Here is a 16,681-nt window from a genome sequence, read left to right as displayed (position 1 = left end):
AAAATACTATAATGTGTTCTACATTTTCCATATCGCTCAGTTTTCTAACTGGTCTCTATCATGCTGTCTTCCTATATACTTTATCTTAGCTAGTTTTCTGAAATGAATTGTTATTTCAATCAAAAACCTCACATTTGAACTATCTCAATTCTAACACATGAGCTATATTTACTATATTTAGCTATATTTAGAATATATATTACATATAAATATATATATATATAGTATATAGTATATTTAGTATATATAGTATATTTACTATATACTATATTTAGCTATTATTGACCAATAACAAATTCAAGAGATTTTTATTATTGTATTGCAGTGCCCCTGACTGTTTAACACCAGTCAGTTAAAGCAGTCAGTTAGATGTCTGCCTTCTGCTTGAGTCATGATCCCAGGATCCTGGGATCAACCCTATATCTGGCTCCCTGCTGAGCAGGGAGCCTGCTTCTCCCTCTCCCTATGCCTACCGCTCCCTCTGCTTGTGCTCTCTCTCTCTCTCTCTCCCACTGTCAAACAAATAAATAAAATCTTTCAAAAAAAAAAAAAGAAGAAGAAGAAGAAGAAGAAGAAATGAAGAAACCCAGTTGAAGCAGGGTAGAATTTTCTAAAATTTATTTGTAGTAAATCAAGACACTAAGTATTCTAGTCCTTTTTCATTCTAATCACAAAACTTTTAACTAAGAGTTGATAGTATATCCGTTCACTATGCAAGTCTTTTTTAGACACCTCTTTATCCTACTCATATTTTTTAAAATATTTTATTTTTTTAAAGATTTTGTTTATTTATTTTAGAGAAAAAGAGAGAGCAAATATGAGGGAAGGAGAATTGGGGGAGGGAGAGAATATCAAGCAGACACACTTCTGAGCATGGAGCCCATTGAGGGGCTTAATCTTATGACCCTGAGATCATGAACTGAGCTGAAACCAAGCATTGGATGCTTAACTGAGCCACCAGGTGCCCCTCAAATATTTTATTTTTAAGTAATCTCTCCACCCAACATGGGGCTCAAATTTACAATCCCAAGATTAAGAGTCACATGTTCAACCAAATGAGCCAGCCAGGCACCCATATCCACTCATATTTGTAAAAGAGATTGCTTTACTCCTAGCATAAGATCTCTCCCTGCTTAGAAGTATTAAAATTCAAATACCAAAAGAAAGGAGAGTTTTTTGAAAACATATATATCATTTTCTCTTTTCATATTCAAATATACTTTAAATTTGTTTCTGGCAAATATAAAGGAAAATTTGGTCAGTCTGCACTAAATAGTATTTTATATTTGGAAATAATGAATAGAGGCCAGGAAGAAGGAATTACAATTTTCTTTATTGAATCTAAAAACTCCAGGTAATCAACATGCTATTCTTAGACCTGAGGGGATGGTGCACAATGATACTTTGTTTTGGCCTGAAAAGGCTCTGTTGAAATTGTTCTTTTTAAGTTAAAGAACTATGTGAACTTGGTTTAACGTCTAGGAAAGCATTGATGCTTGCCAATACTGAAAGACCAAAACCTCTAGGAAAAAAAAATAGATGGTTGTGAGTTAAAATACAGAAAATGTATTTTTTAAGTGTCAAACTTGGACTATCTTCAAGTTTACAAGTAGTATTGTAAGGAGTGATTTTGTTGTGCTATTTGTTAAAGTTTTCAAGAAGAAAGAGTTTTGGATTTAAAAAAAAAAAACAAAAAACAAACAAACAAAAAAACAAACCCACATAACTATTTTGACATCAGGTCCAGGAAAGGAACGTTGCTTTCTGTGAATGAGTTTTGGTGAGAGCAGCACTGTGTAAGCAGGATACCCAAAGGGTTTAGTTTACTTAGGAAATGGCTATGTTCTCCACTGCACCCTACAGAGGGTTAGGGATGAAGCCCAGAATTCATTAGTGCAGTGGTGTAGGGTTTAAACTAAGACTACAAAACAGACTTAAATCATGTTCATTAATTCAGTTGTGAATTTACCCATAATTCTCAAGATCCTGTCTTGTTTTCAAGACCAACCCAAAGTTTTGATTACTGGTTTTGCTATCAATTCTGGATCTACCATTTACTATGCTTCAGGAAATATTTATGCATAAAAAATTCTGTTACAATCAAAATTTTTTTAAAAAACACTAGAGCATTAAATTAAAAAAATAATTCCACAGCATGAAAAAATCAATTTGGAATGATTCTTCTCTCTCTTCATGTTTTTTCATATATACTTTTTTAAAAAAATTAACATATAATGTATTACTTGCCCCAGGGTTCATATATACTTTTACATACTTATGTAAGTACAATTTTAATGGTTCCTTATCTAATATTATCAAATATCTTTTAAAATATTTTTCGTATTTTTTTCTTTAAGAAATATTACAGCCAAATCTACTCATTGAGATCCTTTTTATTCTTCATAGTTTAACTGAGATACCTCTTTTTCCATGAACGGTCAAAACCAGTTCTCCTTTTGGCTTCTCTGACTGAACAGTGGTCATTCATGCCTATGTTTATCTCCCCTAATAAGCTGAAAGCTACTTGAGGGCAGCAGTTTATTCATCTATAAATTCTCTCCTGTAGGTAGTAGAGTGCCTTGCCCATGGTGGGCACTGAATAAATAATTGGATATTGAGTTGAAACTAATCCATAGAGTCATTTAGAGCAAAGTGTTTTTACAAAGAATTTGAAGTGGGAAGAAATGAGCAAAGCCATAGAAGTTTTATGCCTCTGAAAAGAAGGAAGAAGTGGCACAGTACTAATTTCTGGGGAGGTAGAGGTAGAATTTAAATATAAAAACACCAAATAGGGAGAAGACTGTTTATAAAGATAATGTCCTAAGCTGGTATGTACCAAGAAACGCTGCAATTAAATGTGTAAACCAAAAATACACCAATGAGAATACATAGAGAACTGGAAAAAAAATATATTGTAAGCAACTTTATAACTCCTCTTTCAGAATCAGATTGAGTATATAAATAAGTAAATGAGCCCATAGAGGAATTAATGTTAGCCATTCAAACTGGTACTTAATAGCTATACAGAATCTTACAGCTCTTGATTAGAGTAAAAGATGTTAATGTCCGAGAAACATTTTTTTAAGTCATGTAATTGGCTAAAAATAAAACCTTAATATTTTTAAAATGAAGATTTTACAGACCACTTACTTAATGCACAATTAGGCAAAGGTGAAAATAAATGGCAGAAAAAAGTTACCGAAAAAATATTAACTACATAGAAATTAAGTAACACTTAAAGAGGAAGTGAAAACAGTTTATACACTGCCTAGAAAAAAATAAAAAGAGAACATTCCATTTCAAAATATTTAGAACATGGTAAAAACTATTCATTACTAAGGAATAAAAGCAGGAAACAAGGGACTAAGGAACATCTTAAGAAACTCGGTAAAGAATAACAAATGAACCAAATGAAAGCATAAAGAAGATAGTGCTGAACATAAAATCCCCCAAGGGAGGATTCTAAAGAAAAAAGAAAAAAAAAAAGAACAATATAAAGGTTAAGCCCAAGAGCTGATTATTTTATGAAATACAAGATTATTTCTTTTAGGAGCCTGAGTTAAGGATCAAAGAAGTAAAAGTAGACAGTGAGAAAGAGACAAGGTAAGAAGAACAGCTGAGATGAGAAAAGAGAGAAAACCAGAAAGAACGAGGGAGAACAGAGAAAATTCTACTGCAGTAGAGGGGAAACCTAGGGAATAGACACTTTCCTAGAAGACATACCCTAAATTAGGTCCTCTATTGTAATTGGCCTGTTCAAATTTTTAACTTCTTCTTGGCTAAATTTTGGTAACTTATAACTAATTCCTGGGAGGTTTTTTCCCCCGCTTCCTGTCTTTCAATTTTTACTGTGGTTGAGGATAATCCTGTTTCCCCAGTAGCCAGACCACACCTGAATGATGGCTTTGTTTTCTGGGTGGTACACTTTCACCAAGAAAGCTAGAGAGAAGAAAAGATTTCAAAGGATATATGAGAAAGAGTTAGAGAAATGGGGTATCTCCCTAGGAGAAACAACTGAAGGGACATGACACCTTGTCTTCAAGTGTTTGAAGACCCTTTACCAAGAAGAATGGGTAAATACCTCCAATAAGACCTAGGAGAAAATTAAAAATACCTTGTGTTCAGGGAACAAAATTGGGAAACTCCTACATTGCTCTTCTAGGTCAACATGTCTATTTTGCAATAATTTTCCCTTAACCTATTACCTTAAATATGCCCAAGATTTGAGTCAGTGACACTACTCTGACTACTGATAAATCCTCCAAATCACTTGTATTTGCATTTTGCTTTCTTATTCACTTTTCAGGTTTGTTCAGAGAATTTACTCTAATTTGTGGAAGGCAAAAAAAAAAAAAAAAAGTTTTCCATAACTAGACCACCAATGGCTTTTTCTTTTCCTTGCTTTTGGCATTTTTAAGATATTTAAGCATATTTTGAGAGCCAAGAGAAAGAAACTAAAGAGGAGGGAGAGGTAGATGTTATAAAAGGTGTCCTGTGGGTTCTGTAAATGTTTTAAAGCTTACAGTTGTTTCTAGTTTCTGAAATTTTCACTTGTTTCTTTTTACTGAAATTAAACCTCTGGGTAAAAAAATAAAATTGTCTTCCCTGCCTCACCAGAGGATTGCTAATTATTACTTTGGTACTAGGTCAATGAAAAATGCCATTTCCTGTTTATTACTGTGAACTGTATATCTATATTTCCATATCTATGTATCTGTATTTCCACCCTTGGTTGGATTTTTAAGAAAATGGGGGTACTTTTGGTGTAAATCATAATGTCTGTCTTATGTACCTCAGCATCCAATCCTCCTTTTCGGAATACAATATATTCATGTAATTTGTACTTTATATTCCTTTAAATATATGCTTTTGAAGAAAGAACACTGAATTATGAATGAGAATACTGAGTTCTGAATTATGAATGAGTGCAGGATTTAAAATGTTCTCAAATAAGCATCATAGGAGTTTTTAATTTCTAAAATTAATTTTGTGAGTTATTATTTTCTAAATATCAAGGAAGATAGTATTACCCAATTTTTATTGCATCTTCCCTGTCAGGAACTGTTCCAGGTATTTTACACAAATTAACTCATACAGTCCTCTCAACAACCCAGTTTGGTTTGTACATTGCCATTCCGGTTACATGGATCCAAATGCTCTGAGTCTGGAATCTGCTCTTTTAACTACCACACTCTACCGACTTTTTTTAGCTAGAGCTAAAGCTTTAGAAAGCTTAAGTGTACTTAAATTAAGTGCTTAATTTTGTAAATTAGCACACCCCTTACACTTACACAATTTTAGAGACAGCAGGGAATCCTAAAGGTGAATAAGGCCATTTCCAAGAGTGTTGGTTGTGTGAGCCCCTGACTCAAGGACATTCAGCCACATACATAGCAGCAGAATCTTGCCTCTGATTTCCATTTCAGGGTCCTTTTTGCAAATTACCTGTGAGGTGTCTTTATATTCTGATTGTAAAAAATTGGAATATCTTGGAGCACCTGATTGAGTCAATGGGTTAAGCCTCTGCCTTTGGCTCAGGTCATGATCTCAGGGTCCTGGGATCGAGCCCCGCATCGGGCTCTCTGCTCAGTAAGGCGCCTGCTTCCCCCTTCCTCTCTGCCTGCCTCTCTGCCTACTTGTGATCTCTCTCTCTGTCAAATAAATAAAATCTTTTAAATAAAAAAATTGGAATATCTTATTTAGATTAACGTAATGGTGGGGAAATCACAGTGGATAACATTAAACCAAAAAACTCAAAATTATTATTTTAGAAATATCTCCCTCTCTGATGGGTGACCAAATATCTTGTCTGTTCTAAAAGTTTGTCTTCCAAAAAGTGAATTTTATCATAGTTAAATGAGTGTTTACTCATTCTGTTTATCTGAGCACACATTACATATACATATTTTCTTTAGATTTTATTTATTTGACAGAGAGAGAGATCACAAGTAGGCAGACAGAGAGAGAGGGGGAAGCAGGCTCCCTGCTGACCAGAGTTCAGTCTAAATAGTTCATCAGTACTTTGTTTTGAAAAATCCCTTCATATTTAAAATTTGAAATTTATCCTCTTAAAGAATCTAGGGAATTTATCTTACTGATATACTTGCCCACATGTGAATAATTTACATATAAGAGTATTCACTGTGGCATTATTTGCCATAGTAAAATATGTCCCAAAAAACAGTCTAAATGTACAAAAATATGAGAAATAAGGCTGGTTATAGTGCAGCGGAAATCTACGCAGTTATTAAAAACAAAAAATAAGGAAGTCCTTCCTATGTGATATGAAAATATCTTCACAGTATATTGTAAAGTGAAGAAAACAAGGTGATTATTATTTGCTAACATTTGTATTAAAAAAGGGACAAAATAGGGACGCCTGGGTGGCTCAGTTGGTTAAGCAGCTGCCTTCGGCTCAGGTCATGATCCCTGCGTCTTGGGATCGAGTCCCGCATCGGGCTCCTTGCTCAGCAGGGAGCCTGCTTCTCCCTCTGCCTCTGCCTGCCATTCTGTCTGCCTGTGCTCGCTCTCTCCCCCTCTCTCTCTCTGATAAATAAATAAAATCTTTAAAAAAAAAAAGGGACAAATACATATATTTGCATTTCTTATATATGCTAAAACATTTCTTGAAGGAAACAGCAACCATTTGGTGGGATGGATAGAATGCAAGTATGGTTATAAGAGAGAAATGCTAATTTTTATCTACTTTATACTTTTTGGCTTTTGAATTATGAGAATTTCTGACCTTATGCAAAAAAGCTGAATTAAAATTTTGAAATTTTTATTAAGTGAATAAGGGATCATGAAAATTTGGGTGAGAAGAAAGAGAAAGAAGTTTAACATAAATAGGTGAATGTGTATAGAAAAACACAGTTGCATGATTGAACAGAAAATTAACACTGCATGAATTATATCGTTAATATTTTAACTACTTAAACATTATTTTACTGACTCTTAGCTATGAGAACTCAATTAGCCTTTAAAATTACATGTCACTTTGGTGTTAAGTTTCATTTTCCTGATAACTCATGCAGTTGAACACACTTTCATGTTTGCTGGTCATTGAACATCCTCTTTTGTGAAGTGCCTTGACTATTTTTTCATTCAGTTGGTTGTCTTCCTTTATCTTATTGACATGGAGGGGTTCTCTATATATCCTGGATGAACAAAACCTTGTCCTTGCATATTGCAAATATCTTCTCCCGTTCTAACTTACAGTCTCACTCTCTTCATAGTACCTGTTGGTGAGCAGAGGTTTAAGTTTTATTTAACCCAATTTGTCAATTTTTTTAGTGAGTATTTTTCATGTCACATGTAAGAAATGTTTCCCTTCCCTGAGGTCATGAAGATATTTTCCTTAATCATCTTTAGAGGTTTTATTGTTTAATATTTTAGAATTATACCATTTGGCTTGAGGTGGAAGTCAAGACATTTTTTTTAAAGGACATTTCAGTAAACCAGAACAATTTATTGAAAGAAATTGTCCTCCACACTGCCCCGTAGTGTCAATGCCTCTCCTGTCCATATGCAAGTTGTTCTGTTCGATACCCTTTTGTGTTCTGTTATCTATCATTATCCATCCTTATCTATCTTTTTTTTTAAAGATTTTATTTATTTATTTGACAGAGAGAGAGAGAGACCCCACAAGTAGGCAGAGGGACATGGGGATGGGGGGGAAGCAGTCTCCCTGCTGAGCAGAGATCCCAGTGCAAGGCTCTATCCCAGGACCCTGAGACCATGACCTGAGCAAAGACAGAGGCTTAACCCAATGAGCCACCCAGGAGCCCCCATCCTTATCTATCTTGATGCTAGTGTCATACTATTGCAATTACTGTGGCTTGATGATTCATCTTATATATGGTAAAACAAGTTCTACTTCTTTGTTTTTCTTGATCAGGAGTATCATGACCAGGGCTCCTGGGTGGCTCAGTCAGTTAAGCGCCTGCCTTTGGCTCAGGACATGATTCCAGGATGCAAATATATGTATTTTGTCCCTTTTTTAATCCAAATGTTAGCAAATAATAATCACCTTGTTTTCTTCACTTGACAATATACTGTGAAGATATTTTCATATCACATAGGATGGAGCCCTGCATCCCATCGTCTGGCTCCCTGCTCAGCGGAGAGTCTGCTTCTCCTTCTGCCCCTCCTCATGCTCACACTCTCTCACCCTCTCAAATGAATAAATAAAATTATCATACCATTCATAAGTATTTTACAGTCAGCTTGTGATTTTGAATTCACTTCCTCTTCAAAAAAAGAGAAAGAAACTGCAGGAAATTTTATAGATAAAAATGACTGAATTTACATTTCTATCGTATTGAAACTTCCAATTCAAGACCCAGATATATCCCTCCATTCACTTGCTTCTTTTTATTTTCTCAAAAATGTTTCAAATGTATCTGTGGGATAGTGTTATTTATCTTTTGGATTTATTAATACTTCATGTTTTTATATTGCTATAAATGATATTTCTTAAATATTATTTTCACATCACTTGTTACCAGTAATAGAAGTACATTTGTTTTTTGTGTAGTTGACCTATTCAGCAACCTTGCTAAATTCACTTGTTAATCCCAACAGCTTATCTGTAGATTATTTTGGGTTTTCTGCATATATAATGACATAATCTGCAAGAAATGGAGGAATTTATTCTTCATTTCTGATTGTTTTATTATCATTTCTCTTCTTGCATTGGTTATGAGCTCTAGTTAATGCTGAATAACGGTGGCAGGGCATACTTGACTCATTTCTGATCTCAAGAAGAAAATTTTCAGTATTTCATCATTGAGTGTGATGTTTATTGTTTGTTTTTTTAAATAAACATTCTTTATCAATTTAATGAAGAGTTTTCATCTCTTCCTAGTTTGCTAAGATTTTAACATGAATGAATGTTGAATTTGTCAAATACCTTTCCTCTTTCTATGGAGATAATCATGTGATTTTTCTCCCTTATTAATATGAGTTATACCAATTGGTTTTGAATGTTAATCCAAACTTGTTTTCTTACAATAAAACTTTTTGATCAGGATATATAATCTTTTTCTTATATTGTTCAGTTTGTTTTACTAATATTTTGTTTAGGATTTTTGCATCTATGTTTATGAAGAGATTGTCAATAATTTTCCTTTCTTGCAATGTCTTTATCAGGTTTTGGTATTAGGATTTTGCTGACCTAATGAAACAACTTGAACAGTGACCCTTCCCCCGACACCCATTTCCTTGTTCTGTAAGAGTAGTTGTGTAGTATAAGTATTATTTCATCCTGAAATTCTTAGTAGTTTAACAGCAACCCACTTGGGACTGAAGTTTTCTGTTTGAGAAGATCTTTCTCTGTTGCTTTTTTTTTTTTTTAATATTTCATTTATTTGAGAGAGAGCACGAATGGGGAGGGGGCAGGAGGATCGAGAGAAGAAGCAGACTCCCCACTGGCAAGGAACCTGCTGTGGGGCTCGGTTCCAGAACCCTGGGATCATGACCTGAGCTGAAGGCAGATGCTTAACTGACTGAACCACCCAGCCATCCATCTCCTCTGTTGCTTTTAAGATATTTTTTTATGTTTGGTACTTGGCACTTATACTTGCTGTGCTTGGGTGTTTTTTCTTAATATTATTCTTGCTTGGGGTTGAGAGAACTTCTGGGATATTTGGTTTGATGTTTTTCATTCGTTTAAAGAAAAAAGTTTACAGACATCTAGCACAATGCTCTGTACTCACTGTTGAGTAAACAGAAAAGCATATTTATCAGTAAAGCAGCGACTTTCCTGTATTCACTGATGATAAAGTCATGGGGAAATCCATCAACCTGAAAATGAATCTGCTTCTATGGTGCTCCACAAAGTAATTAATGCACAGAAAATGTTTAGAACAGTGCTTGGCTGGGCACCTGGTTGGCTCAGTAGGTTGAGCATGGTCTCTTGATCTCAGGGTTGTAAGTTCAAGTTCCATGTTGAGTGTCTCTACACTCAACTTACTTTATTTTTTTTTTTAAAGATTTTATTTATTTATTTGACAGAGAGAGATCACAAGTAGGCAGAGAGGCAGGCAGAGAGAGAGAGAGAGGAGGAAGCAGGCTCCCTGCTGAGCAGAGAGCCCGATGCAGGACTCGATCCCAGGACCCTGAGATCATGACCTGAGCCCAAGGCAGCGGCTTAACCCACTGAGCCACCCAGGCGCCCTCAACTTACTTTAAAATATAAACTTTTTCAACTTACTTTACTTTAAAAAGTAAAATCTCAAAAAAAAAAAAAAAGAACACTCTTTGGCATGGAGGAGGGGCTGTGTCTATTTCATGATTGTTGTTGCTTTTGTTGTGATAGTCAATTCTCCTCTGTCATATTAACATGTTCCTTTTTAAGGAAAGAGGAAATTGGTATCAAGAGAACAGAAGTTGGAGGCACCCTGTAAACTACTGTGACCAACACTTAAAACCAAGATCAAAGTCATTAGGCATACTTTTGATAAATCAAGCTTCAAAGTCCCAAGTTTTAAACGTTCTCTGTCTTTTCTTTGGATGATTTAATTAAACTGACACTTTTCCAGAGGCTCCCCCCCTTACCTGTGTCACTAAATTACTTTTTGAGTTGCCCCAAGTGGCAAATTCTCCTTTTAGCTTGAATGTTAAGTGAGTAGTAGTGTCTCTTGGAGACACTTAGAGACTGTTTTAATATTAAGTAATTTTGTCTTACAAGAATAGACATATTTTTGTTCAGAAGAATTGGAGAATATATTTTTCAGTGATATAAATACTGGTATTAGAATTGAGCATAACACAAATTCAAAATATCTTTGGGGGCATCTGGGTGGTACAATTGATTAAGCATCTGACTCTTGATTTCAGCTCAGGTCATGATCTCAGGGTCTGGAGATCAAGCCCCACACTGAACTCTGTGCTCAACAAAGATCTCCTTGAGATTCTTTCCCCTTTCCTCTCCCTCCCACTCTGCTCTTCCCTTACTTTCTCTCTCACTCTCATTCTCAAATAAATAAAGTTTTTTTTAAATAAAGTGTCTTTGTTTTAAGTATAGTAAGTACATAAAATCCTTGAGACAGAAGTTAGATGACATGTTATTTGAACTATATTAAAGAATCATTGTCATTTGAGCAGATGTTTGGTATCATGGTTATATATTTTTTTAAAAGATTATATTTATTTATTTGACAGACAGAGATCACAAATAGGCAGAGAGGCAGGCAGAGAGAGAGAGGAGGAAGCAGGCTTCCTGCTGAGCAGAGAACCTGATGCGGGGCTCCATCCCAGGACCCTGAGATCATGACCTGAGTCGAAGGCAGAGGCTTTAACCCACTGAGCCACCCAGGTGCCCCTTTGGTTATGTATTTTAAAGAAACAGATTTTTTTTTTAGATCGATACTGAAATAGTCATGAATGAAATGACATGATATTTTCCATTTGCTTCAAAATAATATGGGTCAATGCACAGAATAAAGAAGATTGGCCAAGAGTTTATAAGTGTTGAAACTGGAGAATGGATACTTAAGGATTCATAATATCAGTCTGTTTATTTTTGCATATGCTTATGATTACCCTAATAAAAAATGTTTTAAACAGTGGGTAAAATATTAAATGAATTAGTGTCATCAAATGATCAGTTACTAGAAGAGACTATCAACACAAATTTGATTGCTGTCATCTCAAGTTCCACAAGGGCAAGATTCATAGCTTAAGCTACTTTATATCCTGGACCTATGTCTTTTACATGTAATATTGTAGGAGCTAAATATATGGTTTTTTGGATGAATTAATGAGCTTTATTCTTGTTGCTATAATAGATTTGCAGTGAATCCTTTCCAGCAAATATCGCATATCCATGTAAACTGTGTTTTATTAGACACTTCTCATTGAGTAGCATTGGCTCAGCATCAGATTATTCAAGCCAAAATCCTAGAATTATCTTTGCTTCCTTCTTTAACTTTATCTTCAATATCTGGTCCCTCACCAAATCCCATTGGCTCCACTTCCAAAATGTACCCCATTTCTGGCTACTCCTGTCACCTAGTTGCATCATCCATCATCGACTGTCTAGAGGGCTGAAACAGTCAGAGACCACTGGTAAGAAGAAAAGTACAGTCCAGAGTCCTATTATTCCAGTCTCCACTTCTCTCCTTCTACAGTCCACTCACCAGGAAGAGCCTAAGTGATGTTTTTAATGTCAATCAAGGTATGTCACTCCACCTCATAAAACCAGTCAATGATTCTTGTTGAATTTAGAATACAATCCATAACTTCCTATCACAGCCAACAAGGCCTGTGTGCTCTGGCTCATTTGGACTGTGCCTTAGTCACTCAGTTCTGTTCTGTGAACAGAAGCCCATCAGACACCTTGTACCCTGGGGCCATGTCCTTGCTTCTGTTGCCTGGACTGTCTTCCCCAGTTTCTCTGCATGATGGGCACTTTAGTTCCCCGTCCAAGTTCTCCTAAGGGATCCCGTCCCTGATGTGTAATTTCCTCTGGTACTGACTATGAACTGCCTGGCTTGTTTACTTATCACACATTTCCTGAAAAGAAGCTCTGTGTCTCTCTCCCATCATTTCTCCAGAGTCCACCATGATGCCTAACTTGTAAAAACCACATTTCATTGAAATCTAAGACATGATCAATTGTAGGTGAAAGTATTATATTATGTGCCACCAAGAAGATAAAAACTGCAAATTAAACTATGGCACAATGCTGAAGACTGTTGATGATAAACAATCCTGACTTTTGAGATATTAAAATGCTGAAAAAAATGTTTCCTTGAGCTGATGAAACACGTATCTTGTTGAATACACAAATGAATACACTTTGCTTAATCATGATTACTAATCTGGTAGTGATATTTTTTGAGGAAATTATTCTGAGAAAGATACGTAGAGGCCAAGAGATTGCATAGGTCATCAGTAGCATTCTATTATGAAAAAGGAGATAGTATTAGTATGAAGAACTATGAGTAATTCAAAGAACTGTATGAGTAATTTTTCCAAACTTCCAATTACTAGCTTACCAGCAATGATCCTGGGTGGGCCATAAAACTTGAATTCTCAGAAAAGCCTTTAAGAGACTCAAGCAGTTGTCCTGGAGGTTGATTCAGACCCTAAACTTGGAAAAAGAAGGAGGGGAGAAAAGATGGGAACAGACATAGATTCAGAGAGAGTTCGTAGTGGGAAGATGAGGAACCATGATCATGTTGCATCTATCTGCATAATAAAATAGAGATCATTTGGTTCAGTGCAGTGGGGTAGGGATTTTGGAAAGAAGAGAAGGTATGGAATAAGCCAAATGCAGAGAGTTTGAGAGCATGAAGAAATTGTGTGTTCTATGGAAATGGATAGGTGTGCAGACAGATTGGAAAAGCACTGAAGAAAACAAGGTCTTCTGGTTGGATGTCAGATGGTAAGCCATACCCAAAGTGGTATGGTGTGAGCTCTCACTGCTGGAGAAGTGACAGGAGAACCTGCTCCCTTGAACTGCCTTGGATTGTTCTGGTCCCTAAACTATATTCCATTTCTATAAGAGCTGACAATCCCTGGGTGGCTCTGAACTCACTGCTTCTATTATTATCCTTTCTATGGCTAAAATAAATCTATAGGGGAGTGAGGTCAGGTTCAAACATTGACCTGGGAGGAAAAAAATTGACTCCCATCCCCTAAACTATGCTGTTCCTCAGTAAACACGAGTCACTGGAAATGGCCCAGGGGAGCTCCTTCTATGCGGAGTGAAAAGAAATTGTTTTTCACTTGCTGAAAACTGGAGGGTTTTTTGTTTTGTTTTGTTTTTTTAATTTTCATATGAGAACATCCAGACTTTTGGGACAGCTTCATGCTCTTGCCAGTGTGCTCTGATTCCAGTTCATCTGTATGCCCTTAGCTTTCTACACCTGACTTTGTGGTCCAGGCTTAGTAATCATCTTTCAGGCGCTCTAAGGCTGTCATCTTGGGTTAGGATGCTTGTACCTTAGGGCAGCACATATTTGATCCATTTAGGAGGTGGGGAAAATCAGGAGTATCCCTGATGCAGTGCCATACTCTCTTACCCAGCCTTTGTCCATGTTGTACCTTCTGTTTGCTTGAAACCCCTTCACCCAGCTTGGCGAGGTCCTACTAATCTTAAGATCTCGCTTGAAACCTCACTTCTTCCTAGAAGGCTCCTCTGAGTCTCCGAAGTGTCAGTTCCTGAGCCTCTCACATCTTCTCTCCTGACACCCTGTTTCTACCTGTCAGGCAGACTCACGGCTCTGGGTCATGATCACCTCTTTGTTGATGGGCACTGCAAACTTCTGTGCCTAACCCCAGTACCTGGCTCCGAAGCAGGCTTGATAAACATTGACAGAATATTAAAAAAGGAAACATGTATTCATTTTTTAAAGGTTTTATATGCTTTGTTAACTCAGTTTCTAATAATGTCACAGGTGGGATTTTTTTGTCTGTTTAAAAATCTTCCAAGGATTTATGTCTTAAGCTATAACTGAAAACAATGTATTAGAAAACTTAATTGGGTTTATAATAACATTTCATAACTTTAACAAGTGTAATAATAAATCTGGTTGCATCTATAAGTAGACATCATAAAAAGTAAAAATATTATTTGGGGCTGATATTTGAAAAACCTTTCTAGACTGAGTTTTGTACAATAGTTGTATAAAATTATGTAGCAATTAACACTTTCAGCAGGTTGGTCCTAAGAAGGTTTATCTAAAGCCAGACTCCTTCATTTCATTATCGGTCTGGCTCATGTCCTTTATTCATATTAAATGTATCATCATCCCATACATCCTTCAGCCTGTGGCTTTGTAACTACCCATCGTCAGTCTGTGCCAGATAAACAGCAAAGTTAAAAGCAAAGTTACTATGATGTCAGTAGTGTGTTTTTTCAATTGTTCTTTGTAGTGATGTTTTTCTTCTCCCAAATAGCATCGCTTTTCCCCATTCCTTCCTCAGTTTTCATGGAGGATCTTTTCTCATTAAGGTCAACAGACTTCTTAGAATGTCAGGTTCACCCAGGTGAAAAAGAAACAATTTAGCATTTTTTTGCCTCTTGGAACTTTCGCTGCCTCCCTTTGCTATATTAGGATATGCAAAAAGAGATTATGATGCCATGATATATAAATACAGTAAACACTTCTTGTTCAATACTTATCGAAAACATGTATGGAACTCCTTAATTCTAAGTAGTTTATTTTCTTCATCTTTTGAAATTTGGTTGTGTCCAGACTTTATGCTTTTATCTTTTGCTGTAATCTTTAATGCTAACCTTATCTAGAATCCCATGCCAAATGCTAAATGTAGCATTCTAGTACATCCTTCTCTCTCCTAACCTAACTGTGGTCCTGGGAAGAAATTCATTTTATAAATTACCTCAGGTTTAGCCAGATCTTGTATGGATTATTCTTAAAAGCCAGTGTGATTGGTGTGATTTTCTTACTTGTTCCTCTGATTCTGGTGACATAAAAACTACTGTATGTTCATTACAGAGAATAGTCAGGGAAAATGAGGTTATTACTGCAATATTGTTAAACTACTAGGTGATATAAATATATATATGTAAATATAGATATATATATAGATATATATATAACACTTTCAAAATCCTTTTTTTTTTTCCTTTATAGTAAAGCCACCCTAAGTTTAATGTTGAGACTCTGCAATAAGCTTGGAAAATCTGAACCACCTTTTATCCTTTAGCTGCCTTTCCAGAAGGATGGGATGATAATTTGCTTCTTTGGTGAGCCTGCGGCTTAGGTCCATTTAAGTTCACAAATATGATTTTAAAAAAAATGCTTTGAAAACTTTATATAGTGATTATTTTGGTATTGCCTAATGTAGATACCAAAGTGATTACCATTTATTATGTTAGAAATCCTGAGAAATGATGGATAATCCTTTACTGTAATCATGAAATAATCAATAATATATGAGGAGAAAAAAGAATAGAAAGTTAACCAGTGCCCCTTTTTTGTCTCCCATGTGCTCTTTCACACAGGTACAACTTGGCCAAGTAGAAATCAAATGCCCTATCACAGAATGTTTTGAATTCCTGGAAGAAAGAACAATTGTCTTTAACTTAACACATGAAGATTCCATCAAATATAAGTATTTCCTGGAACTTGGCCGTATTGATTCCAGCACCAAGCCATGTCCTCAGTGCAAGCACTTTACAACCTTCAAGAAAAAAGGACATATCCCTACCCCTTCCAGATCAGAAAGCAAATACAAAGTAAGCATGTTCACCAGAGTTGTGGGTTAGATGTCACATGATGCCAAATTAGGCCAACTTGTGGTGGGCATTAAGTGGGCTTCCTTCCCTTACGCAAGTCTAAGGTGAGTATGTATTGGCTGTGATTCTGAAAATAAGTGGTTTGGGGAGGCTGATGATAAGAAAGCACTCTTGGGGGTTTCCTTAAAGTTTTTCTTTGACTTCAACCATGTTCAAAATTCATTTAGTAGCCAAATGGAATGACTAATCTTTTAAAGTAACTGTCACTGCTATTACTAAATATTAAGGACATATTAATCCTTTTTTTTTAGTGTAAGTTTGACTTTTGCAGCGGACCTAACATGATTCTCCTCTGGCTCCATCTAATAAGTGAATATAGTAAAAAATATATATAGTAAAAAATAATAAGTGAATATAGTAAAAAAAATAGTAAAAAATAATAAGTGAATATAATAAAAAATGCTATTCATT

At 35.6% G+C, this 16,681-nt stretch overlaps 1 protein-coding gene across 1 annotated transcript in view; it reads left to right on the top strand.

The window, feature by feature from the left end:
* Nucleotides 1–16,681, top strand: part of RNF217 (ring finger protein 217) — a 139,707-nt gene that overhangs the window by 73,455 nt on the left and 49,571 nt on the right. The window contains exon 2 of the mRNA XM_082729979.1: nt 15,977–16,210. Coding sequence (XP_082586105.1) covers nt 15,977–16,210 — 234 coding nt within the window. The remainder of the gene's footprint in view (nt 1–15,976; nt 16,211–16,681) is intronic.

Source organism: Mustela nivalis (assembly GCF_964662115.1).
Source record: "Mustela nivalis genome assembly, chromosome: 5".
Classification (NCBI taxonomy): Eukaryota; Metazoa; Chordata; class Mammalia; order Carnivora; family Mustelidae; genus Mustela; species Mustela nivalis.
Note: the sequence above shows the minus strand (reverse complement) of the source record. Positions and strands in the feature narration are given on the sequence as shown.